The following is a 27803-nucleotide window of genomic DNA, read 5'->3' as shown; positions in this document are numbered from 1 at the left end:
CTGAAGAATTAATGCAACAGGACACAGCTGAACACTTAGAAAGACCTGTGAGGCAACTGTTCCAATACTTATGCTCACATCAGATAGGGAAATGAAACTCTAAAAGTGCTGATCTTCTTAGCTGGTAAAACATCTTTGTGTTGAATCACCCAATAATAAAATGTGACATTCTTTAGTTTTGTCTCATAATCATCTTTTAATCATATTTACAGATTTCTTGACTCCACAGCAAATAGAGCATTTTTTTCTTTACTGTTCCAATACTTATGGAGGACACTGTACAGTATATTTGTTTTTATGTTTTTGTATTCACATTGGGTAGTTCAGTATCTTGTCTTGTTCATTTAAAATCTCGGTCAGGTCAAGGATTGTCTGTATCTCTATAAGTGTGGTTTATGTTTTCTGCCGTTTTTTTTTTATCTCTTAGTGACTTTCTTGTGGTCTTGTACTTTTTTGACCGTTTTGTCAGCATATTGTTTTGCTGAGACAAATACTTCAGCTTTTTGTATTTTTGTTGCTCAGAGGTTAATATTGCTACATGAGTTTAGGCAAATTAACTTTCTTATGTACTGTTAGAGAAGGCTAAAGATTTTCTGTTTTTCCCCACTGCTGAAAATAGCACTAAGATGTATGTGGTTCTGCGATAAAACACTATAGTTCTCAGTGAGAACGTGATTCTGGTGGATGAACCGATTCTTTCTCATCCATTTCTTTGCACCATATTGGTGCTGCAATTCAATTCAATTCAACCTCAAACTTCCTCTACTGGATCCTTGAGGGTTTAGGTATTTGCATTGATCCAGTGGACTGTAATAAATGTGTTTGAATTTTTTTCAACAGTTTTTTTTTTTTTATGTTGGATTTAAATAATTCACATCAGAGTTACCAAATGGATTGCACCTTGACCATCATGATCCATATGTGGCATTCAACAGTGTTTGGATTTAGGTAAATGGGCAAATAAGACTGTAAACACAATGGTGTGTGTGTGCGTGTGTGTGTGTGTTTGGTGGTGTTGTTGTGAATGGGTCAGACAGACCGAGAAAGTTTTTAAAGATGTTTGAGAAGATACTGAGCTCCATACTTGCCCTGTTCCCTGTATAAGTTAGGCCTAGCTTTCATACTGTTAAATTATATGCCTTAAAAGCGAAATGTGTGGGTGTTTTTTTTTTTTTTTTAAATGTGTATCTCTTTCCATCCACACATTTATATATTGCAATAAGAGGTTAAAGCTGCAGTAAGTGATTTCTGAGAAACACTGTTGAAAGTGGATCAGACCGAGCACCAAAACAGATTTGTAGCCAATCAACAGTAAGGGGCGTGTCTAGTAGTAATGGGGGAGGTGACTGTGTTGAATAGCATGTTCAAGAATTTGGGGGCGGAGGCAAGATGGGGTGTGGTTATTTTGAGTAGGGGTGTGTTTGTTTTGGTGATTTCAATTATCAACAGCATTTCGCAGAAATCGTTTACTGCACCTTTAAATGTCATCTTATGGATAGTCTGTTTCAGTGTCTGTTAGCCAAATCCAAATGATCTGTGAAGTAAATAGTATGACTACTCTTGTGAATGGGCCTTGTGAAAAATTAAAAAATAGATATGATTAAATGATTTTAATCAAGTAAAAACCTGATCATGGCTATGTGTCTAATTTGTCATAATTTGCTCATCATCATGTATGATCTGTGAGAAACACAAGGAGACATTTTGAAGATTTTTTCTGCTCACTCTTTTCCATACAATGGCTGGAGACTGTAAATGTCAAACTTTTATAAAATACCATAAAAATGGGCCATATGATACTTATCTCACAAGGGAAATAGTGATGCTCGATTCATTCTGTTGAGTCTGATCTTTTCAATGAATCAGTTCATACGGTTCACAAGACAAGCTTGAATGATTTACTCGAGGCTTGTTCGAGATGCACCAGTGCTGCGCAGACCGATCGGCATATGACATCAAAGTACCGCAACAAAAAGTATTCTCGTTGCTTCATAACATTATAGTTGAACCAGTGGTGGCAGATGGACTATTCTGATGACGTCTTTCATACTTTTCTGGACCTTGACAGTGTAATTTACTTGGCAGTCTATGGGACAGGCACAGGCCAAAATATCTTAAATTGTGTTCCGAAGACGAACGAAGCCTTTACGGGTTTGGAATGAGATGGGGGTAAGTGATTAATGACACAATTTTCATTTTGGAGTGGAGTATCCTTTTAAAGAGTCGTCTGGTCTCCAATCACTCTCGCGGTACTGGAGCCGGTGCATCTCGAACAAGGCTAAGAATTGAGCTGATCCAGTGTTGTGCCCAATTTTGACCCCCTGCCAAATTATTATCCCCCTCGTTCAAATCGCTACTTGATTGCTTAATCCTAACCCCACCCCTAATCCTAATCCCTCCCCCAAACCTACTTCTAAACCTACCAATACTAGCGGGGGTAATAATCTAGCAGGGGGTCAAAATTGGGCACAACACCGGTTCTAGAGTTCAATTCACTGATTCAATGATCCAGTCGCAGGCATAAATAAATTCATTGAATAACAACCACGTATTGACTTTTATCACACTTTAGGCGATTTTATGAAGCTTTTGACATTTGAATATCCAAATTTGTGTTCCACGGATAAAAGACATGGCATTAATGACATTATTAATGTCACGAAAATATAGGTTGCATATATTAAATATTGGGTTAAATAAAGGTAATAAGTCACTTTTATAGAGGTTTACTATACTATTACTAGCAGCAGATGTAGCAGGTCTTGGGTCACGTAGTAATGTTTTAAAATAACTGACCACAAACAGAATTAATTTGTTTCTTGGTCTTTGCCTTGTCAAATAGGAACTTGTTTGCCTTTGTGGTTCATCAGTGTCGCAAGAGCGGATTTGTTAAAGGAACTGATCTGATATGTCTAATGTGCGGGAGGAGAGGAAGGGGCTGCAGTCTTCTGGCTCTCTCGCAAACAAACGAGCTCCGGATTGCCAGCTAGCAAAAAAAAACCTAACATTTTGTCAAACGAATAGGCTTCGTTAACGCTTTGTCCTAGATCTGTACTGTGATTCAAATAATAATGTAACAGTTACGTTTCTTTATTTTATTAGGATGTCTGAAATGTTGATGTGAGAAAAATGTAAATTTTCATCCTTAAACTTACTGAACGGGTTGACATTATGACCCGTTATCATATTGTATATTTTGGTGGCTGATCATTATTATAATTATTTATTTATTTATTTATTTTTTAGAAGTGAAATCTCATTTATAATGTGGAGCCGATCTACACTCAAGTTTCTCTTCGGTGTATTAGCTGTGACTAAAGTTCAGTCTGCCTCAGAAGAGCCGTGTCCTCGACAAGGTAATCAACCATTTGATTTCGAAACACAATTGAGAATTATTCATTTGTGGTTGAATTTGTGTGATGAACCTAAATCAGTTATTCTTAACCTGTATTGTATATTTTGACTATAAAAAAAAAAAAAAAAAAAAAAAAAAAGATTTGTATCTCTTTCATGGTCTAGTTGGTCTGTAGTAGCCGGAGTGATTCATCTCTCACTCAGTGGTTAATGATGAGCGCTTGTGGTAAAGAATAGCCTAATATTAATAGCAATTAAGTTAAATTAAGTTTAAACACTTTCATCACGGGACCTTTCTTTTTTTAGATTGAATGTTCACATTCAAAACTTCTTGGAAACGTTTTACCTCACATTCATTAATATTTTTTTTCTGCTTTCAATCTTAAAATAAAATTAAATAAAACAAAAACATTAAAATAATGAATGCGAAAAGAATAAATAATTTCCATGTTTATTGTTTGAAAATGATTATCAGTTTGTTTGTTGTTGTTGTTGTTTTTTGTTTGTTTTTTTTTTGTTTTTTTGTATGATGCATAGTTATAATTACACAACAAATACTAACTATGATATTAGCCAAACAAAACAAAAGGGTAATTTTTTACTACAAAATGATTTGGTGGGGAAAAAGAGACAAAAGTTATTTTGTGATATGTATGTCTACTCTTGGACATTGTTAGCAGACAACTTAAATATTGAGAGATTATTTCCTACAGCCCTGAGAGCCAAAAGTGTGCATAACTGAAGTAACACTCACTTGATAGAAAATCAAAGGCATCTCTGAGTACCATGAGGATTTCCCCGGTAATGTTACAGCAAATGTTTGCGTAAAAATGAAGCATAGTGGATTTTATATAGTTTTAGTAATACTTGATTGTTTCAAAGTGCCGTGAACTTGGATAAAAAAAAGTTTACGATTTTCTTTTACAGGTGCATCTGAATAAATTAGAATGTTGTGGAAAAGTTCATTTATTTTAGTAATTCAACTCAAATTGTGAAACTTGTGTATTAAATAAATTAAATGCACACAGACTGAAGTAGTTTAAGTCTTTGGTTCTTTTAATTGTGATGATTTTGGCTCACATTTAACAAAAACCCAGCAATTCACCAATCTCAACAAATTAGAATACCTCATAAGACCAATAATAAAAAGTGACTTTTCAGTGGTTTTCAAAAAACACAATGGACCAACACAGGCAGATGACATTGCACTCCAAATCATCACAGACTGTGGAAACTTAACACTGGACTTCAAGCAACTTGGGCTATGAGCTTCTCCACCCTTCCTCCAGACTCTAGGACCTTGGTTTCCAAATGAAATACAAAACTTGCTCTCATCTGAAAAGAAGACTTTGGACCACTGGGCAACAGTCTAGTTCTTCTTCTCCTTAGCCCTGGTAAGACGCATCAGGAGTGTCTTAACAAGAGGAATACGACAACTGTAGCCAAATTCCTTGACACATCTGTGTGTGGTGGCTCTTGATGCCTTGACCCCAGCCTCAGTCCATTCCTTGTAAAGTTCACTCAAATTCTTGAATCAATTTTGCTTGACAACCCTCACAAGGCTGCGGTTCTCTCGGTTGGATGTGCATCTTTTTCTTCCACACTTTTTCCTTCCACTCAACTTTCTGTCAACATGCTTGGATACAGCACTCTGTGAACAGCCAGCTTCTTTGGCAATGAATGTTTGTGGCTTACCCTCCTTGTAAAGGGTGTCAACAGAGGTGGGAAGTAATGATTTACATTTACTTCGTTACATTTAGGCTACTTGAGTACATTTTTGAAAAAACTGTGCTTTTACTTCATTACTGTGGGCCACACTCCTCTCGTTATTTTATCTTAATGCAATACAAGTTATAAATGCTTCAGTTTATTCCAAACTGCAAACATCTACTTTTCTCTTAGGAATGAGCGATGCCCATTCACGAATGATTTATTCTTTTGAGTCAAATCTGTTCAAAAGCTTGATCAAAGCAGTTGGCAAACCAGTGAATTGGTTCGCAAATCATTTTGAATGATTTGTTCAGTTCCCTGCCGCGCGCACTGAGCCATCTGAAGCGGTTCACTCAGAGTTGTAACAGAAAGTTTAAGAACATCAAGAGCGTTGAAAACGTTGCTTTGGATCTACAGTCAATTAAAAGCAAATCTGCAAAGGCTATTGTTTGCTAGTGATGAAGATCTTTATTAGATGAACACAGCGTGTGCTGTCTACGGTTCAACAGGTATAACTTAGGCTACATTCGATTATAGTAGCCTAAACGATACCACTATGACATTACCAGTTTGTTGTACGTGTAACTTATACATTAAATACAATGTATAATTTTTACATTAAATAAGCTGTCACAGACTATGAAATGAATAGCCTACCCTCCAAACCCGCGTTAGCTCTGTTCCAGGAGGAATGCCTTTGCCTAGACACAATTAATATTGATATTTCCACAATATTTACGCTTGCAGAAATATACCATTTGTATACATTTTGCGGTACCGATGGAAGAAGATCCATCAATGTGCATTTGGTTCATTATGTTCAGATGTTCGGTAACTTAGCCGTCGTGTGAGGAGTTTTCACTCTTCTCCGTGTCAGAGGTTATTTATGTATAATACATATACTTTAAAATATAATTTAATTCATTGATGCAACTCAGAATTTTCATTAGCTGTTAATCCAGTTTTCAGAGTCATATGATCTTTCAGAGATCATTCTAATATATTGATTTATTACCAGCGCTGGAAACAGTTTTGATTCTTAATATTTTTGGAACCTGTGACATTTTGTTTAGGATTCTTTGATGAATAGAAAGCTCAATGATAGTAATGAATAGAATTTGATGAATTGAAATGTCAATGATAGTAAAGCAACATATTTGAACGATTTCTGAAGGATTATGACTGGCGTAAAGGGTGGTGAAAAAAAAAAAATTATATATATATATATATATATATATATATATATATATAGGCTATATATATATACACACACACACACACAAACATACATTACATGAATTGTATCTATATATCTAAATAAAAATAGACTATAGATATACAGTATATGATCCAAAGTAACTAACTAACTACTTGAGTAGTTTTTTTATCCGATACTTTTTTACTCTTACTCAAGTAACTATTCAGACTATTACTTTTCAGATCAACAGTCTTCCCCATGATTGTGTAGCCTACTGAACCAAACTGAGAGACCATTTAGAAGGCTCAGGAAACCTTTGCAGGTGTTTTGAGTTGCTTAGCTGATTGGCATGTCACCATATTCTAATTTGTTGAGATGAATTGGTGGGTTTTTGTTGAATGTGAGCCAAAATCATCACAATTAAAAGAACCAAATACTTAAACTACGTCAGTCTGTGTACATTGAATTTATTAAATACACGAGTTTCACAATTTGAGTTGAATTACTGAAATAAATTAACTTTTCCATGACATTCTAGTTTTTTGAGATGCACCTGTACATTGAGTGATCCCCTTTAGTCCGTTTATAAGCATTTTGGTGTTATATCATGTCCACTAGTGCAACATAACTTAAAATGACCGAAAGAAAGAGAGACAGTGGGGAAGAATCTGGGGGATTTTAATAAAAGGATGTGAAAGCAAAAGTTCCTGTTCACTGCATAGTTTTGTTCCATATATAACTGACGCTATGAACTGTGGGTATAATGTACTAGAATATTATGTACTAGAGACCAGAACATATGACACATAAAAAACTGTGCTTAAAACTTCCTGTAAAAAGATTACTAATGTGTTTAATTATCTAAAACTTTTTTGAGTCTTCTTCAGAGCCCCTTCCTGGAGTTTTGGTTTTGAAGTTAGGAAGCAATGTTGTGCTTGGCTGCAGAGGCGGTGTCTCTGTGGACGGTGTGCCGTTGGCTTCGACCAGTGTCACAAATAAAAAATACAGAAGCCAGCAGACGGAAGACATCACTGTCAGCTGGACATCCCGAAGAGGTGCTGCTAATGCTGCTCAGCTAACCAGTATGAAGGGAAATGCTACAAATGAGACATACCAAAAGTCTGATTCTGGTGTGTATTCCAAAGCTAAAGGGGACACAACAGTCACCGTTAAACCCCCTGTAACCATAAGAAAGGAACAAACCACTTCTAGACGTGTTTTGCGTGCTGTCAGTCAAACTACTGGAAAGGAGGAAGAGGTCTTCAATATCACCATGGGGAAAGATTTTCATCAGGACTATTATGAGGACTATGATTATGAAGATGAACGGTCCAGGGTGACAAGAGGCATCAAAAAGCGAACACGCTGGACTCTCAATGGACGACAATTGCATTCTGGAGTGGAAAGGGGAGGGATTTTAAGACGGCCACATCTCAGCTGGGCAGATGCTGGGAATTACAGCTGCTACAGAGGAGAGAGACTAATTTCCACATTCAGAATCAGCGTAGGGGGTGAAGACCTTCTTTCACACTCATATTTATAAATGATTTACAGATACACACAAAGGAAATTCACATCCTTGCACTTTTTCTTCACAGTGCCCCCAGAGAGACCCACTGTATACTGTTACAAGAAGTTTCACACCAGTAAAGTCCGCTGTGATTGGACATCCAAAAATCCAGTAACCCCGCGGCCACTGTGTTACCTACTTCTTAGTAGAGAGTCAGAGCCAGTGTATGTATTTAGCAGAAGTCAGCACTTTATGAATAAATGACTCACTGACTCATGCCATTCCATACTGGTATGCTTGTATTTACCTATATTTCTATATGTGAATTTAATATAATAATAAACTTATAATTGTAATTATTATTTATATATGAAATAATATTTGTTAAAATAATAACAAATAATATTATAAAATATAATATAAAATATAATAACATCTCAAATAAAATATTTTATATTATTAAATATTTTTAAATAATGTTTTTATTTTATAAATAGGTTAAATTCATTATTTAATATATTTAATGTGTCTTAAAGGATCTCATCACTTTTCCTTAGGCCTAAACTTTAAAACGTTACAAAGAAAGTGAAAGTGAAAATGACGTGACATACAGCCAAGTATGGTAACCCATACTCGGAATTCATGCTCTGCTTTTAACCCATCCAAAGTGCACACACACACATCAGTGAACACACACACACCGTGAACACACACCCGGAGCAGTGGGCAGCCATTTATGCTGCGGCGCCCAGGGAGCAGTTGAGGGTTCGGTGCCTTGCTCAAGGGCACCTCAGTCGTGGTATTGAGGGTGGAGAGAGAGCGCTGTACATTCACTCCCCCCACCTACAATTCCTGCCGGCCCGAGACTCAAACTCACAACCCTTGGATTGCAAGTCCGACTCTCTATCCATTAGGCCACGACTTCCCCCAATAGCACCTTACAATGGCACCTAAAAAATAAAACAGCTAAAATGAAAGTCTTTAGAAGCCATATGAAGCTCTCTACGAGGAAAAGGCACCAGTTTAACAATTTATGAATTAATAATTATCTCCATCCTCATATTGCAATTGTCCTGTCACCTTATTATAGTAAAATGTAAGTATTTAAAAAAAAAAGTATAATATTTTGATTTCTAAAAATTATTTTTTTATGAAAAATATACAGAATAACATTTGGAACCCATGTAAATAATAACGGAATCATTTTACTTATTCTTTTAAATTATGCTTTTTATCTGATCTCTCTTGTGCACTTCTCTTCTTCTCTCTCTACAAAGATCGTTTGGTAACGTCACTCGTGTGCCTTGTTCATTCTCCCGCTCCCGCTGTTGGTGTGCTTTTCACGTGGAGGAGGGTGACAAAGCTCTCCATGTGGCAAAACTGTGTGTGTCTAACACAGCAGGCAATGCCACAAGCCCTTACCTCAGCTTCAAGCTTCATGACATCAGTGAGTGCTTGTGTTTACCTGTTCTGTGGGATGTTGATTAGTTGCTTACACTGTTAGAACACCTGTTCTTGTGAAACAAAAATCTTTTTCACCGTAGTTAAGCCAGACCCTCCGACCCAGGTGGTGGTGAGAACAGTTGAGGGCCAGGAGCATATGCTTAAAGTATCCTGGTCTTATCCCAGTTCCTGGAAACATGACTTCTATTCCCTGCATTTCCAGCTGAGATACCGACCACAACTCGCAGAGCAGGTAAAATGGGATGGCTTGTATGTATTAATCTTGATATGGCACAATGGTATTTATGTGTTTGTATTTAGTACCAGTCAGTGCTGATAGATGACAGGATGTCCTGGACAATTTATGATGCTCTGCCACACGCTCAGTATGAAGTGCAGCTCCAGGCCAAGGATGAGTTTGACGGTATCTGGAGTGACTGGACTGACACTGTCTATGCAGTCAGTTGGACAGGTAACAAAATACATGGCAATTTCTTATACTGTAAAAACTTATTTTAATTGTTTTATAGAAATTAGTTCAATTTTGGTGTGTTTTAAATATTTGTTGTATTTGGCACATGCCTATATTATTGATTTTAAGAGCAAAGATCAGTGTTCAGCGGATAAGAGGCTCTAAACAAATCCTGTCCAGATTCGGGGCTTCACTGGGAGTCTATGAGAACATCATTTACTCTGTTTGCATTGGTGAAAGCGTCTAATTGTCTGTTGGACATTAAAAGATTAGTTCTCCCAAAAAAATTAAACTTTTGTCATCAAAAATATCTTAATTTGTGTTCCGAAGATGAACAAAAGTCTTACGGGTTTGTGTGTGATTAATGACTGAATTTTCATTTTTGGGCGAATGATCCCTTTAAGCTTTCAATCAGCTGGGCAAGATCTGAAAAGGGGTAGGGCTTTGCAACAAACATCCAAAATCGCAAATGGTTGATACTAGACTAACAGTGGTTGAACTTAAAAACCACAAACAATCCTCAGAAATAGAGACCCATTTAGTTGAAGTCTATTTTTTTTTTTTGTAGTTTAGTAGTACCTTTTTTGTGTTTTTATTTTGTACAGCATTCAACAACATACACAATCACATACCAACACAGCCGACAACACTACATGTGTACAGACAAAAAGATTATTGTGCTGTACACTGTGTATGCACATTAAAAATACATTAATAAATCATAAAAACAATAACTGATCTGCATCAATTCAGCCAACTTAAGTTATAACTTATTTTGAAGATCATTTATGAAAGGTTGTCACATAAAATCAATTTACCAACATAAATTTGGTCTTATTCTTTTCCAGATTCAAGAATTGTAACATCTATATCCCACCGTTTTCGTTGTAGCTTTTAGGACCAACACTTAAAACAAAAACAAAAAATATATATATAATTCATATGACTATATAGAATTGTTGTTGTATTGTTTTAAAGTATGAAATATTCGACAACAAGACAAAATACACTTTTACATCATTACACAGCTGAATTAAGGTTGCTTTGTGGCTGCTTAAAGGCCAGATTGACTTATGCCTGCTCTGATCTACTTAATCCTCTATTATCATGGTAGACAGTTATTATTATTATGTAAATGCATTCATACCACAACCAAGCAGCATTAATCAGCCTGTGTAGACATATTTAGAATGTTCTGAAAATACCTTTTAATATCTTAAACAGTTTTGCTGTGAATGAGCAAAACAACAGCTTTAAGGTTGACAACCATTTGTTTTCACCCTAAAAAAATGTTTTGAATATTGAAATATTTTTTTGTGTTTCTTCATACTGTAGCTCCTGAGATAACTACTACCTCTGAGAGCATTACTTTGGTGAGTTCATTCAAAAAAATATAATACATAAACACACTGACATATCTCTACATGCCTTTTAACGTGCCTGTTTAAAATATTTAAACCTTTATATTTATTATTTCTAGGGCTGTCAAATGATTAATCACGATTAATCACATCCAAAATAAAAGTTTTGTTTACATAATATATGTGTGTATACTGTGTATATTTATTATGTATATATAAATACACACACATGCATGTACATATTTAAGAAGAATATGTTATGTTTATATATTAAATATATTTATATATAATATAAAATATAAGAATATAAATATATAAATGTATATACATGTAAATATTTTCTAAATATATAATTTATGTGTGTGTATTTATATATACATAATAAATATACCCTGTACACATACATATATTATGTAAACAAAACTTTTATTTTGGATGTGATTAATCGTGATTAATCATTTAACAGCCCTAATTATTTCTTCAATTGTCTTTCAGGACCCCACTGAGATGTTTCCTGAAGGTTCAGGAGGATCTGGAGAAGACCCTAGTGTAGGAAAGTCTGAGCAAGAAAGCATGGGTAACATGTTTCAGTGTTCTCCTACATGTACTAGTACTCACACATCTGCGAATTCTATAATGAAAGCAGACAGGAAATGAATGTGGCACCTTACTGGAAAGTCAAAATAGGAAATGGCCACCATAATATGCTTGGAGTTTAACAATGTGCTGTAATTTCCACACGTTTCAGCCTTCTGTGACATTTCACCTCTGTCCTCTCTTACTCTTCCTCTCAGTTTCAGTGGCAGTAGAAGGAGCTGATGATACTGAATATGCTACAGTGTGGCTGTGTGTGTCATGTGTTCTTGGGCTGTGTTTTCTTGTAGTCCTCACCATGCTCACAGTCTATTTACTCAGGTAAAACTCTTTACATTTTCCATCTTTTAATATATAATTAGTGATTGCTTAGATCTGAAAATCCTTTTGTCTTGTTTAGTTGTTCTTTAGTTGTTCCAAGTCTGTTTCTTTGTTTCTCCATTCAGTCCTCATTTACTCCCGTTTACTTTCTGCTTTTGGGTCTTGTCAGGTATAGGCTGCATTTCATGTCTAGAATAGGAAAACAGACTTTGCCCTTTGCATTCTTCTTTCATTCCCCTCGACCTGTTCCTGCTCCTGCTCCTTCTGAAAAGCTCCCAGAGGAGGGAAAGTCTCTGATGTCTCCTCCAAAACACAGCCAGCAACACTTCCTTTCTGTTCAGCAAGAGGAGCAGGAGGGCATTCATCTGCATAACATGGATCATTTCCTGTCTCCAGGGACTGAGGGCTTGCCGTGGATAATAGGCAGACATGAGTAAACAGAAAAAACCCCACTGTAGTGGATACACTGAGACTAAGATTCACACACTGTTTTTATGTGATTCAGTAACCTATTATGAGTGTGAAAAGTCAGTGTTGAGTGTTATTGTATAGACAAAGTATTTCATCTTTGATTACATTTAATCTGTTATATCATTGATATTTTTGAGTACTTTCAAAACCATTTGTAAATAAGGATTTTTTAAAAGTTAACCATAGCAGTCTCACACGTGAAGCTAAAGCACTTTCTATAAGTAGTTCTGAATAAGTGTGTCTGCAAAATGCCTTACAGGAATGTTAAGATAATCTCATTCAACAAGAAAAATTATTGTGACTCCTCTCTTGTTTAAAAAAAAAAAAAAAAGGAATCAACATTATGGCGAGTAACTTACAATGGATGTAAATGGGGCAATTTGTTGTAGGATTTAAAAGGAGAAATATGAAGCTGATCATTTTTAAAAGCATTTACATGCATTCTTATGTTAAAACATTTTATTTGAGCTGTGAAGTTGTTTAGGCATTTTTACAGTCATTTTAATAAATTAGACACATTTACAAAGAAAAGGTTTTAAGTGAAATTAGGTTTACATTGTTTTCATCTTGTTTCTATACTGTTGAAACAGTGTGGATTTAAATGTTTATGGATTGGCCCCATTTACTTAATTGTAAATGCCTCACTGTAAAACACACACACACACACACATATATTTTCATCATTTTCATCATTGTTCTTAACAGTAATCACATGCTAATTTACTCCAGGGAGACGGTCTCCGTTACCAGTGTTCTGGATACAAATGTGAAAATGATATAGAATAATAAATAATGTGCAGTGCTTCACAATTTCTTGTTTAGAGTGAAATATTCTGAACAATATTTCAGTTTGTTTGTACATTGCTTTTTAAAATACATATGGTTCCAAAGTGACCTTAAAAGGAATAATGACTTAGAAACCCCAAAGAGGTTAAAGGTGACAATGAAACACATTTTTAAAAAATGCCAACGGCCAAATATAATCTAGCCATGTTAAATGGAAAGAGACAGAAATTTTATACATTTGGGGCCAGGGACCCCTAGAATCATCACCGCCTTTCCCCTGCTAGTGATGGCCCTGTTTCTGAAGCCTGCGCAATGAAACTGAAATTCTAATGTGGTAAACATTTTTGTCTCTTAGGACTTTTTTTTTTTTTTACTGATCTTGTTCTCTGCTGTTATATTAGATTTACATATTGATAACCCTGAATGGTATCAGAGGTACGTAGGCTACAGTATGTAATGTTGTCTAATGAAACTATGAAACTGATGAGTCCTACACTGTCTCTTTTGCCCATCTGTAAGGGATACCACTGGATTAAACATAAAATAGTAGATTTGAAGGCTCAGCAGAGAAGAAAATCAAGGGAGAATGGACTGAATCAACAATGCTGAACTGTAAACATCAGTTTTAATACTGTTACTTAGAAATTAGATACCTTTACAGGGACTAAATTACTGTCATATGCCTACCATCCTCATGAAGTGATAGTAAATAAAGCCTATGTACAAAAATTTAAAAGTATAAAATAGAAAATAGAAAAATAACTTAGGGCTTATAATTTATGAATGTTAAATAGACAGAACTGATGTCACATTGTCACAGTGTCTGAAGAAAAAAAAAAAAAAAAAAAAACTGGTCCGCTGTCCAATGAAATGCCTCCTTTGCTGATAGCAAAACATATTCTTATCCGAAAAACCAAGTGAAAGTGATTTTGCTACCTTGTCTTGTGCATATTGCATTTTATTGTGGTGTGCAGGGCAAGTTTTGTTGAGAATTGAGAGGAGTAGCAATTTGTGTTTTAAATTAGCTTGAAAAAAAAAAAACTAATCCTTCTGAAGAGAATCTGATGTCTTCAATGAACCGTTTGTGCCAAGTAAAGTTCTGGACAACCAATGGATTTCAGGAGTGTCCTATTTGTAGAAGATCCTCTTAATCTGAATCCCCATGCAACCTTGTGCTAAAAACCTGTGTGAGGTTTTCCTAAAGAAAAATAACCAGCTTCAGATTCATCAGGAGTTCTGCAGTTTGCACCATGAGAAAATGAAGCTCTTCTGTCTGGATGACAAACAGCTTGTCTGTTTAGTTTGTCAAACATCCAAGAAACATAAAAAACATGACCTCTGTCCTGTTAATGAGGTTGTGCAAGATGAGAAGGTAAGCGTTTATAAAGGTCAGGCATAAGAAACGACGAAATGCTAACCTTTCTGACAGTAAATATAAATAAATGGTTTTATTTCACAGTGTTTTCTGCTCATAGTAAAGCTTTATATATATTTATACAATAAACTTATGTTTTAAAACAGTGACTGTGTGAAAGAAGACATTTTCAACTCTGTAAATGTGATAAAATGATTTGGATTAACAACGAGCTATTTTAAACGTGAGATCGGTGAGTCTGCTTGTCCTTGATGTGACTTTTCCAGTCCTTCTCTTCTGCTCCTCTGCCGTTACTTTCTCTGTATACGTAGCCATTATGCCAGTTTTAAGGATCCTCCATCCACCATCTGGGGTTCCACTTGTTAAACATAATAGTAAGCTACATTAGTTAACATGAGCTAACATTTAAAAACACTTCCAAATGCATTTATTTACATTAGTTAATGTTCATTTCATAATTTACAATACATTATTAAAATAAAACTTATGTTATATTAATGAACCTTAGCTAATGTAAACTAACAATGAACAGTTGTATTTTTATTAACTGTTAACAAATAATAATACAGTACTGTAACAATGTATAGCTCATTGTTAGTTATTATTAGTTAATGTATTAACCAATGTTAACTAATATGACTTACTGTTAATCATTCAAATTTCCAGACTCTCAAACTTCTCAGTAGCCTTCAGACATTGTCTGTGATTTAAAAGAGCAGTGACACTTTTACAGTTTGAAACCACCAAGTAGGCTCACCCATGTTCATATAAAAAGAACTGGATTAAGATTGAAAGTTTATTTATTTCAGCAAAACTAAACGTTTCTGTTATATAAAAGAAGATGAATTTCACTTAACCGTGAGAGGCTCCAAAGTCGCAAAAGAGCTAATTCTTGGATTTAGTTATGACCCTACTTCGTGACTGTGTCCACTTATAATAATTAATTGTTTGCCTTAGATGGTTTTAATCATGATTTCAGATAACAATGTTTAGACTACTATTGTGTATGCTGGCAGATGAATGATACACAGCAGACAATTGAGTCGTGTTAACTTACATTGTTTTTACTCTGAACTATTAACTTCAATTCATCACTATGAGTCACCACTAGAGGGCAGGCTTATCACAGAATACTGATACCCAACAGTACATACATTACACTTTCCTCCAGTCGTGGAGTGGGTGGCATTTCTGTACATGAAAAGGAAGTTGTCTATTTTGTGTTGGAGCGAGATGTTGTCATTGTCCATTGCTTTTATTGCTTTCTTGAAGGTTTGTACAAACCTTTCTGCCAACCCATTAGTGGCAGGATGGTATGGTGCGGAAGTAGAAATATAACGTTTTAAAAATAGGGTTTAGTTTATGCATCAGACTAGGGCTGGTTATTCACAATGCATTTGCAGAGATTTTATTGTGTCTTTTATTAGACCATTAAGTTTCCTAAACTCTGCATGATTACACTAGATTCACAGTCCCTCCTTGCCTTGCAGCTTGCATGTTCAATACAATTAGAACACCTTTTAGAAGCAATGTCTCAACAAGCAAAATGGTCTTAGAACATTAGGTATGTTCTCACTGACAATGATTCAGTTGCTGGAGGTTTGCAGAGTCTCCGAACTCACATGCATACAGTTTCCGTTGCTAATTCAATGCTAATGTTGCCAGAAATCGTCAGCTCTCGTTAGAAATTGATCTCTTTGGGTTGCTTTGTCACGCAAATTATTGTCAGTGGTTCCATAAGTCTGATTCACGTCTGTCAAGTTGTTCAAACAGTCAGTTTCTTTGATTTAAAAAATCTTATATACAACACTGTGCTTAAATTTGAGGTCAATTTTAGATAGAAGTCTCTGTTTGCCAAAGGCTTCATTTATTTGATCAAAAATACAGTAAAAACTAAAATAATGTGAAAAAATATTAGAATTTAAAATAAGTTTTCTATGTTAATATAGTTTATAATGTAATGTATTCCTGTGATGCAAAGCTGAATTTTCAGCATCATTACACCAGTCTTCAGCTTCACATATTTATATATTTATTATAGTTGAAAAAATTGATTCCACATGGTATTGTTCATGTATTTCAAACTAGCAAAAAACACAACAACAACAACTTACCAAATAACTAAGGTCATTAGTTAGATTAACCTAAGGGAACAGCACCCAGGTTCACATAGCTAAGCCACTAGTTAATTTCTGTGGGCTTCACTAGCCCAGAAACACATTTAGGTCAAGGCACTATAGTTTTAAGCTATCTGGTCAATTGATCAAGTCAAGTCAAAAAGAGTGAAAAAATGTCAAAGACTCATTTTTAGCTTAAGTCAGTTCATTGATGATTCAGTGATGTCATCATTCAAGATTCAAGAGATTCAAGATTTTTTATTTGTCACATACACAATTATATAGAGCATATATAACCAGCAGTGAAATGTGAGTCAGGTCCGCTCCATGGACAGTGCAATTATTAAAGAATACAACACAGATGAAAATATACATAAATATAGCTATGAAACAATGAAATAAAAGTAAACAATAAAAATATAAGAATAAAATATAAAATATATAAAAGAGATGTATACTGTAGAATTAAATATATAGTGGAAAATAATGTGCATGAAAGTAAACTGTAGTCTTAAATATTAAGATACACAGGAATGTACAAGAGGCAAATGTGCAAACAGGTTGACACTTTCAGTATGTCAATGTGAGGTAGTGAATGATGAATATCTTACTGATAAAGTGAATATTAAGTGGAGACATGAAGATGTTAAGAGGCTGGTTTTGAGTTTAGGAGCCTGATGGCCTGGGGGAAGAAACTCCTCCTAAGTCTCTCAATTTTTGACATCAGGCTACGGAAACGCTTACCAGATGGCAGCAAAGTGAAAAGATGGTTACTGGGGTGAATGGAGTCCTTGATTATTTTAACAGCTCTGCTTTTGCAGCGTTTGAGGTAGATGTCCTGCAGAGAGGGGAGAGCAGACCCTGAGATGCGCTCAGCTAAGCGCACAACTCTCTGCAGGGCTTTGCAGTCATGACTGGAGCTGTTCCCATACCACACTAATATACACTGAGTCAATACACTTTCTATAGCCCCTGAATAGAAAGTTTTCAGGATTGCAGGTGAAACCCTGAATTTTCTCAGCTGTCTCAGATGGTACAGTCTTTGCCTGGCTTTATTAACCTGAGTTTGAATGTGTGTAGTCCAAGTCAGGTCCTCTGAGATGTTTACACCGAGGTACTTGAAGCTGCTCACCCTCTCCACAGGGGTCCCGCTGATCATAAGAGGAGTATAGGGCTGCTGCTGTCTCTTCCTGAAGTCAACAATCAGCTCTTTGGTTTTGCTCACATTCAGAGAGAGACAATTGTCCTGGCACCATGATGTTAATTTCTCTACCTCATCCAAGTATGCGGTCTCATTATTGTTGGAAATGAGGCCCAGAACCACAGTATCATCAGCAAATTTAATAATAGATGTGGAGCTGTGGGATTTCATCCAGTTCAGCTCTATTACAATAGTGTCTGTGCAATTAGTAAAGCGTCCCCAACTAAGCAAGCCAAAGGTGACAGTGGCAAGGAACCAAGCATCGGTAACAGAAATGGAGAAAAAAAAACCTTGGGAGAAACCAGGCTCAGTCGGGGGGCCAGTTCTCCTCTGGCCAGATGAAACCAGCATGGTGTGGTTTAATTCCAGGCTGCAACACAGGTCAGAGTGTGCAGAGGTCTTGTCTTGTTCCCGTGGTCTTGTGTCGATGGTCATCAAGGTGATGAGGTCTTCGCAGGGGATCTATCTCCGGAGCTCATCTAGTTGACTTTGTGTCCGCTGACATTCAGGGCTGTAGAAGTTTAGCCAATTAGCCAATTTTGTTTAAATGACGGGTTGACTAGTCAGAAAAGTGAATCACCACAGCACTTTTCTGACTAGTCAAACTGGCAGTCTTGCATCTAACCCATTGTTACAACATTTTCCTGTCTCCCTTACTAAACACAGTTTCACTGCACGCTGTCACTGTAGGAATTGTGTTCTCTGTCAGGTTAACTATAGAACTATAAAATATGCAGGCATACTGTATGTGCTGCAGTGTTTAGCTCCAATCCTAATTAAACACACCCGAACCAGCTAAGCAAAGTCTTCGGGACTACCGAAGCTGCTCTCAAAGACCAATATAAAAAATTATCACTGCGACAAGCCTTTTGTGGAAATTTACATTCATTGTTATATAGTGATAGAATGATCTTTTGTTTACCACCTCTGAATTTCACTCTAAATACTGCTGACATCCTCCACTCAGTCGGTAGATCACATCAACAAAAATCTAAACCTGTAAGACCTTCGTTCAACTTTGGAACACAAATAAAGATATTTGAAATGAAATTTGGAGGTTTCTGTCCATTAACAGTCTACGCCACTATCACTTTCATTGAAATCCTGGTTGTAGACAGCTGGAAATTGAAATCCATGGCTTAGTGTGTGCATCAATATGAAACAGCCCTAGCCATAGTGACACCTTGACCTGCACAACCAAAACAAGCTAATGGAAATTTAAATTGGAATACACAAAACTCTCTTGAGATGACACACTCTTAGATCTCACAAACTGTATCACATTATCAAACAGTATAACAGTATCAGTATGCTAGCAATTACAATTTCTAGCCTGCCCAAGACAAAAACAGCCTTTCTTAGGGTTTGTTTGAACCCAACATGTGAGCTGAGAAAAATTATTACAACCCCATTCAGCAGTTCAGAAGCTCTTGCATCACATACTGAGCTCAAAAAAGTTACATATTTTGTAACAAAAAGTTACATATTTTGTTTTTGAGCATGATAATTTCAAATAAATCCTAAATGGTCCTCTATGCATGTAAGAATTCATGCAAATGCCTCATCGTCAAACCATGTCAAGTGTTTGAGGAAGTATTTAAGTCTATATGTAACTCTGATGTACAATTATGCAGCATAACTGTAAAGGTCAATTCATACTGCAGACGCAGAGTAAAGTGAACAGTCGACTGAATACAATACATCACTTTTCACATATTCCATAACCCAACAAACACAATTCAACATGTTCAACCAACAAAATCAATCAACAAAGTCAACAGATGCCAACATGGACACTAATCAGACAAAGCCTGACGAATGTGTCTGTTGCCATTTGTCAGCGCTTGTTAGTGCAATGTGAATTGGCCTTAACTCTGAATGTATGTACAGTATACATATAATGCAACTCTGAATACGTCTGAATATGTACAGTAAATGTAACCTAATACTCAGGCATACTTGACAGCCATGTTTAACTGTGATCACAGTGGGTCTATAACCTATCAAAAATGTAAGGTTTGTTTTTGTCATACTTTGACATCCTTAGATTATAAAACAATTGTGTGTGGAAATTAACCAGCATCAGTTGTCCATGGCAAATTGGCAGACTGAATAATAATTTTCATTTTAACATAACTGACTGTTTTGTAAATTATATATTTTTGCCTGGATGGATTGGTGTAGGAAAGACTAAGATGGGCGTCACATAAATCAGCAAAAATATTTAACACAGTAACTGTGTCACACCCCTGGACTCATTTAGTGTGTTTTTGCTCATTTAGTTGATGTATTGTGTTTTGTGTATTGTATATGTTTTATACATTCTTATGATGGATCACTAGTTAATATAACCTCATCTATAAGATGTTTGGTATCTATGAGTTAATATTTTCATGATCTAAATGAGAGTGTATATTATATCTTGATGCCTATGCAACACAGTAGTTTTATAAGAATCTTAAAGATTCTTCTCTTGAACCCCCCCAATCTAATTTCATATGCAAGACACCAGACTAGAGACAAAGAGTTCTAAAACTTCCCTCCAAAAGGTACCATTCCTCATTGGCTCACTCAAATCCTGAGGGTGTGACATCAACCCCCTATATAGATCACTGATCACCAGATCAGGCGTCTCTTCTAGATTCAGGAATTCCAGGAGAAGATGCTGAGCTAAGAGCTCTCAAAACCACGCTAAGCTTGTGCCAGGTTTTGGCCTTGACTATCAATACTCCAAAACAAACAGACTCGAATTGGTCTCATCAATCCACTTCAGAAGAGACCAAACATAACCCCAAAGTGCATCAGGACTCTTTATCAAACAGGCGAGACTTGAAAGTATCAAAATTAGTCTTATTAATTGATACATTAAGTATCATATGCACCTTTTACAAAGGTGTGTTTGAACTAAGAAACTGATGTTTCCTTCAGGCTGTAGATCTGCTGAATATCAAATTGTACCATAGCTTCATGTCTTTATTTCTCTTCTCTTTACTGCTTAAGCTTTAACCCTTTTTCCTATTCCAAATGTATGCATGTGTGTGTGTGTGTGTGTGTGTGTGTGTGTGTGTGTGTGTGTGTGTGTGTGTGTGTGTGTATTAGTATTTGTGTGTGTGTGTGTGTGTGTATGTTCGACTAGTTTAAGTGTTTATGTAGTTAATAAAGTCTTGTATCACGCTTGAGGTTGTTCATTGTTTGCTCATAACTGTCATGCAGAATTTTGCTACATGCTCTGAGTAGTATTGTACAGTAAGAAAGTTATTTTTCTTAACCAGGAAATTAACATTCTTAGAATTGACAGACTGTTGACACTGAGAGGTCAAATAAATACTTACAGCGGATCTAAATATTTATAATTACTCATAACTGGTTATGATTGATTATTCATATTTCCCCTTTGAACTGATTTGTTACATGTGTGTGTGTGTGTGTGTGTGTGTGTGTGTGTGTGTGTGTGTGTGTGTGTGTGTGTGTGTGTGTGTGTGTGTGTGTGTGTGTATATATATATATATTGAGTATGATATGTTTATAATAGTTTGTGTTTTGGATAGTTCACTACCCTGACAGCACATATCCTGATACATCACATCTATTTAATATCTGCATTTGTATATCATTAAAAATCTAAAACATCTATTTCTAAGATGTTTATCAGATGTTTTTACAGATGTTTCCGATCTTGAAGATGTTTATGATTTAGAATGTAAATCTTCTTTTTCTAAGATGTTTATCAGATGTTTTTACAGATGTTTCCCAGATCAAGCACTCTTTAGCAGACATCTTACAGCTGGACCTGTGCAATCTGGGTATTAATGTTCTATAACAGTGTTTATGTTTTTACATAAATTAGGTTTTTGGTTTTTATACCAAAAATAATGTAAAATTATGGTATTTTGGAAAGGCTTATGGAGCCAGAAATATGACACAACGATTTAAATTTGAATTCTGTAAATCTGAATTATAGTGTAATTTAGCAAAACTGAATATTATTGTCACGAATCTGGTGTTTGAACTTCCATTCATTCACCACCAGAGGTCACCCACTAACTACATGGACTCCTGCACTACACCCACTGTTGCACTTCACCCCGGACTACAGTTCCCATCACCCATTGCACTAATTGCACACACAGCTGAAGGCACTGATTACACACACACTGCTGAATCCGCTGATTGCACACAGCTGTATCAACCACACACTCACTATATAAACACTCAGTCAGACACCTTATGGAGCCTGATTTAAGTTTGATAGTCTTAGTTTAGTCTTGCCTTTCTGTGTTTCCTCGTGTTGTGAGCTTTGCCTGTGTACTTTGGATTATCTCGTCTTGCTGTCTTTGAATACTGTTTGCCCCTGCCTGGACCTTTGCCTTGTACCTGGATTATCCCTCTAGTCTCGCCCTGTTGGATTACGTTTGCTGTTGACTGACCCTCAATTGTTTACTAGATTGCTCTAGCCTTGTCTTCTACATACCTGTTTGCCTTTGTCTGACCCATGCTTGTTTCTGACCACGTCTCCTAATAAAGCTTGCAAATGGATCAGCTTGTCTCACGTCTTGTTCAGCCCGTAACAATTATATGGCATTTTATATTTTTAAAAGTTTTTTTTTTTTTTTAATGGTTTAATTTAATTATATTTGTTCGTACGTACCAGACATAAGTCAAAATAAGGCTGGCTGGTATAATGGTACTGTATATATCAGGGTTATTCAAATTTTGCCCTGGAGGGCCAATGCGGTACAGAGTTTGGCTCCAACCCTGATCAAGGTCACCTGCCTGTGATTTTCTAATGATCCCAAAAACATTGATTAGCATACTCAGGTGTGTTTGACTAGGGTTGGAGCCAAACTCAGCACCGCATTGGCCCTCCAGGGCAAGATTTGAATAACCCTGGTATATATCGTTACGGCGGTATACAGGACCTGGACAATTCAGAGGAGCACACACAGACTCACAATGGAGGAAGCATTGTGAATTAAGCTTTCTTGACTACAACAGTTCATAATTCATCATTTAAACTACTTAGTCAGCACTAACAGTAGCTGATGTTCAGTTTGCGTACTGCTGCTCTCCTTCTAGTCACTGCTGAATTCTTTCCTCCCTTGATTAAACCTGCAGGTGAAGGGTTGCCAGTTATCACAAAAGGAGCAAAAAACGTCCCTTAAAAACTCAGTATAAAAAGCAGACATGCAACTGCACACAGGCACACATTTAAACAACAAAGTATTAATAATATCCTACAAAATGAAAAGGAAGTAAATGTAATTTATTACGAATAGAATATTTCAATATAAAATATTTAGATGTTATAAACCGATTGAAGTAAAACAATAACATGAGATTTAAAAATAATTCAGAAACACCTTATTTAAAGTTTAATTGCTCCTTCAAGTTGCATTCTATATCAGTCAGTTGGGGGAAGTTAATCTAAAGTTGAGTATGTTTTTACTAAATAAATAATTGACCAAATAAAAGCAAAAGGAAAATAAAACAAGGTGAAGTATTTTTCATTTCTAAAGTATTTATTTATTATACAAAGCCCTTTTTGTTGATTTTCAGAATAACTACATATATTAAAATAAGATATATCGTGAAATATATCTTATTGGTTTATTTCATCAGATATATGTTACTTTTCTCACTGATTGGTCCAGCTTTGGTTTGCGATTTCTAACTCAGAATAAAACCTGCTTGGTAGCGCAGGGAAACCGTGTAGAGTAAGTTACCATGGTGACGAAACCCACTCAAAACCAACCTTGTTTGAATAAAAACTGAAACTGATTTCATGCTGCAGGCCACTGGGCTTAAGCCCAGGGCCCCTGGCTGAGTAAGGGGCCCCCGTTGATGCTGGAAAATATTGTAACTTCCTTTCAGAATGAGTTGATTGTTCCTTTAAAATAGGGTGACCAAACGTGCCATTTTCCCAGGACACGTCCTGGACAGGATTTCTATATTGCCTAAAATATCCAGGGTTGGCTTTGGTTTCCTGTTTTCGTACTTAATGAAGGTAATGATCGTTTGACCAATAACATGTAGACATTGTACGTAATCGACCAATCATGGTGCGTGAGAAGGTGGGATCTACAGAGAATGGTCAAAGCGATGCAAATACCTGTAGGCCTACATATTAGTGTTGAAGCAGCACTGAGCATACCGATCGGTGTATGACATCAAAGTACTGTGAGAGCGATTCAAAAGCACAAGAAACCGTCTGCTCTCTACAGCTCTCACAGGACTTTGTCATACAACAATTGGTCTGCCCAGTGCAAACAAAGCCAAAACGTGGATATTTTAGGCAATATAGAAATCCTGGCCAGGATGTGTCCTGGGAAAATGGCACGTTTGGTCACCCTACTTAAAATGACAAATTACCTCTTCTCTTTGAATGCACATGTGGGCATTCCACATCCTGCACAGGAAGTGCCAGTCAAACTTCTCACTCACTGAGTCATGCAGTCGACTTTGGTCCTTTCTGAAACCCAGTAAAAATCCATCAAAGTTTCTTAACGCATCCGGTGATTGGCCTGTATCAAACTCATGTGCTGTACTACCTAATTGCAAGTCAAATGGACAAGTTGATGTCTCAAAAAAATGGAAGTGGGTCTCATAAAAGAAACATTGCCAAAATAAAGTGGAAAGTCAGTCAAATTAGTTAAATTCCTAAGCTACTGTGATTAACAATATTTTACAAAATTTATATCTCTTGGTTAATGTTAACAAATAACTTCACTAGTATTAACGTAAATTAGTGATTAAAAAATTGCATGTGTACAGTAATATTTATAAAACATAAATGAACTTACCAACTGATAGAAAGATCCACAGGCAGAAAGACATGTTTGTGAAGGTGTAAATCAAAGTGCACAAAACGTCTTGTAAGGTGTACATTTACCTTCACTAATTTCTCTTCCTACTCTATTCCTTATTTAAAGGGGTGCTGTTATGCTTTTTCACTTTTTCAACTTTAGTTAGTCTGTAATGTTGCTGTTTGAGCATAAAAAAGATCTGCAAAATTACAAAGCTCAAAGTCCAATTCGAAAGGAGATCTTTTATTTAACAAAAATCACTTTTCAGAAACTACAACGAAAGACTCGTTTGGACTACAATGCATATTTTCCGGGATTTGTGATATCAGAAAGATCGACGAATGGGACGAGAACTGGTTGAGCTGCACTAGCTTGGAGTGGTTACAATCATCCGGGTTTAAATCACGCTCAAATTGATTTCATTTTGATGCAATATTTAAACTGAAGCTTGCAGAAGGCAGCTATGGTAAGAGGCATGACATTTCCCGACCAGGCGCCGAGTGGAGCCAATCACAACACAGACTGCCCCATCTAACCAATCACAGCGCATTTCGTACTTCAGAAGGTGGTGCCTTCATTTGATACAGGAACCAGCCGTTCATGCCAGACTGGGGAGAGTGGTGTTGTAATAATGTAAAATATGTGGAAAATAATGTTTTTTCGAACAACCTAGTATGAGAGCCTATTCTAGTACACCCCCAAAACAAAATCAAGACCTTGTAAAAGAGCATAATAGGACCCCCTTTAATGTTAGTTCATAATGCCGTAGTGGGAGGAGCAAACGACAGACACAGTGGTTGTGGCGTCAGGCATTGGAGAGGCTTTTATTCTACAGAAAATAAACATAAAACGGTGAATAAAGTGTCCAAAGGGGAAGGAGTGTTCAAAATAAACAGGCAATCTGGTGTCCTCGTTGTGCTGGGGAATCGTGAAGGAAGGGCAGTATTCGGAAAGGAGGGGTCCAGGAAAAGGGCGGAGTCCGGCGGTCGCACACGCTCCTCTTTGTGGTCTGAGGCACAAGGGGCGGTGGTTCGTCTTCCCTGGCCCACGACACGACAGGTGATTAACAACCGGGCATCCAATGAAATTTGATAAGACCTTCCATGTCTTGTAAAGTTACTTTCTTGCTTTTACACTTTAAAAAGTTAATGTTTTCTGTTCTTTTGACATGTTTATGAATGCAGAAATTCAAAATGCCTTACTAACGCTACATCTTCTAGTTGATTTGGTTGTTTAAAATGTATCTGTAATCATTACAAATAACTGCTGGTGGTAAAAATCCAACTGTGAAGTGAACCACAAGAGAAGCTTTAACCGAGCGGAATTATTTAAATGCTGTGGTTCCTGGCTGACAAGCAGTTCTAGGTTATGTGTGGGACTGGGACTCATTTTCAATTTAATTTTATGGGGGAATTTTATCTTGTCGGCATAATATACACTTGAGAGTGAGGAGCTGTGTGAGTATGTGCCTCATGAAGTCTGCACTGGGCTCTGTCAGCAGGGGCTGTTTCCTTTAAGAGATATAATCAGCTGGTTTCCCAGAAGTGAAAATGCAGAAGTGGTTTAATGGTCGTAAAATCATTTCAATGCCACTGAGCACTTAAAATGATCTTCATATGTCCAACAACCTTTTCAACATCCTCCCCAACTGTGCTATTCAGGAAAGTATCAACTTCTAGTCACACAATCACAGTCATTTCAGCAGTAATTGAAACCAGCTTTGTGCATTGAGGCATGAAATATAACTGTATTTAAAGCTGAGCTGTGACTTTGACAGTCTGGATAGTTCCTGATTTTATTTTATTTATTTATTTTTGGCTAGTAGAAGTTCTGAATAGATGGTAACATAAAATTTTGTCTAAAGTCTTTGGCTATGCTCGCAGCTTTCTGGCTCACATATTTAAATATAGCATAAGGCTAACTGCCTTAGCAACAGAATCTCACTCATGTAAACAAACTGTTGTAGAAAACAGCCTTTCATTGAGTCAATTTTATCATTTGCGCTAGCAGCCTGGTTTGGGAACCTCACTTTGAAAAATAAAAACTCGCTCAATAAAATAGTAAAGTGGTCCAGCAGGCTGATAGGTGACCCGCAGCTTAATGTGGAGACCTTGTACACAAAACAGTTACAGCGCATAACTAGTTCGATTTTAAATGACAGTTCACATCCTTTGCACACAGAATTCCAGCTTGTACCCTCTGGGCGTAGGTTTATAATCCCCAGGTGTAGAACAAAAAGACACAAAAATAGTTTTGTTCCTGCAGCCATTACTTTGAGGAATGAGTTATAGCTTATTGTGTACTTGGTTTTTATGTATTTTACTTCCTATTTGTGTATGAGGAGTCTACTGAAACTATTATTATTTTATTTTTTTATGTATGTATTATTTATTCTGGACCAATATGGACTTTTTGATGATAGTTTTTGATGATGTGTGATATGTGCTCTGTTTCATATGTGTGTATGGGGACTCTACTGCAAACAAAATCTACCTTTGGCTATAAATAAAGTAACTTGAACTTGGCAAAGCAAGTCACGCCCATTTATAGGAAATGGCATGAATGAAAAAAAAGCAGCAGCATTCATGATACACTAGATCAGATCAGGCCAGACTTGTTGACATGTACACTGTTACTGGCTCTGCACTTCTTAATATTATGGACTTAAAATAGGGAAATGTACATACACTACGTTTTTCTTGTATTTCACACATTTTATTATTGTTTTACACCCTTAGCTGCTGGCCACGTTTGACTGATGTTGGTTTATGTTGTTATGCATTGTGCTCATTGTGGTATTACAGTATTGAGTTGGCTATTTGAAACTTGTCCATTCAAATTGTAACTATGAAAGAAGCATGGAATAAGAGGCAGCAGTCCTTAGTCTCCTTTGAGAGGATATTGTGTATCAGTAATCTCAAATACTGTAAAACTGAGAAGACTGTACTCGAGTGATTAAAGCTTGTAATTAAATTGATTAAACTGTCAAGAATCCACACACGTTTGAATCGCCATGGAGACTTTCCATTGTCTTATGTTGCTTTATACTGAGCTAATGTTATTTTCTCTCTCTATCCCTACCCCCAA

General features: G+C 36.3%; 1 protein-coding gene across 7 annotated transcripts; it reads left to right on the top strand.

Annotated features, from left to right (window-relative positions):
- The first annotated feature begins 2989 nt into the window (after positions 1–2989).
- il6r (interleukin 6 receptor) lies at positions 2990–13244 on the top strand. Of its 7 annotated transcripts, none has more exons than XM_042772366.1 (11): positions 2990–3079; positions 3247–3356; positions 7150–7773; positions 7861–7996; positions 9050–9219; positions 9317–9468; positions 9537–9687; positions 11023–11060; positions 11544–11625; positions 11843–11963; positions 12133–13244. In XM_042772366.1, the coding sequence occupies exons 2-11, from the start codon at positions 3266–3268 to the stop codon at positions 12398–12400; spliced, it is 1833 nt and encodes a 610-aa protein (XP_042628300.1). In that variant the 5' UTR covers positions 2990–3079; positions 3247–3265; the 3' UTR covers positions 12401–13244. The 7 variants fall into 7 exon arrangements, with proteins under 7 accessions (XP_042628300.1, XP_042628296.1, XP_042628299.1 ...); XM_042772362.1 differs by having other exon boundaries at positions 2990–3120; XM_042772365.1 differs by having other exon boundaries at positions 2994–3131.
- Positions 13245–27803: the final 14559 nt, after the last annotated feature.

The sequence above is a fragment of the Cyprinus carpio genome, chromosome A16 (genome assembly GCF_018340385.1).
Source record: "Cyprinus carpio isolate SPL01 chromosome A16, ASM1834038v1, whole genome shotgun sequence".
Classification (NCBI taxonomy): Eukaryota; Metazoa; Chordata; class Actinopteri; order Cypriniformes; family Cyprinidae; genus Cyprinus; species Cyprinus carpio.
This window is presented reverse-complemented; position numbering and strand designations above follow the sequence as displayed.

What these genes read in the sequence shown, in the direction of transcription:
- il6r (XM_042772362.1), top strand. An exon ending in CTATGCAGTCAGTTGGACAG is followed by an intron (nt 9,688 to 11,022) that starts GTAACAAAATAC and finishes TTCATACTGTAG; the next exon opens with CTCCTGAGATAACTACTACC. An exon ending in CTCACAGTCTATTTACTCAG is followed by an intron (nt 11,964 to 12,132) that starts GTAAAACTCTTT and finishes GGGTCTTGTCAG; the next exon opens with GTATAGGCTGCATTTCATGT.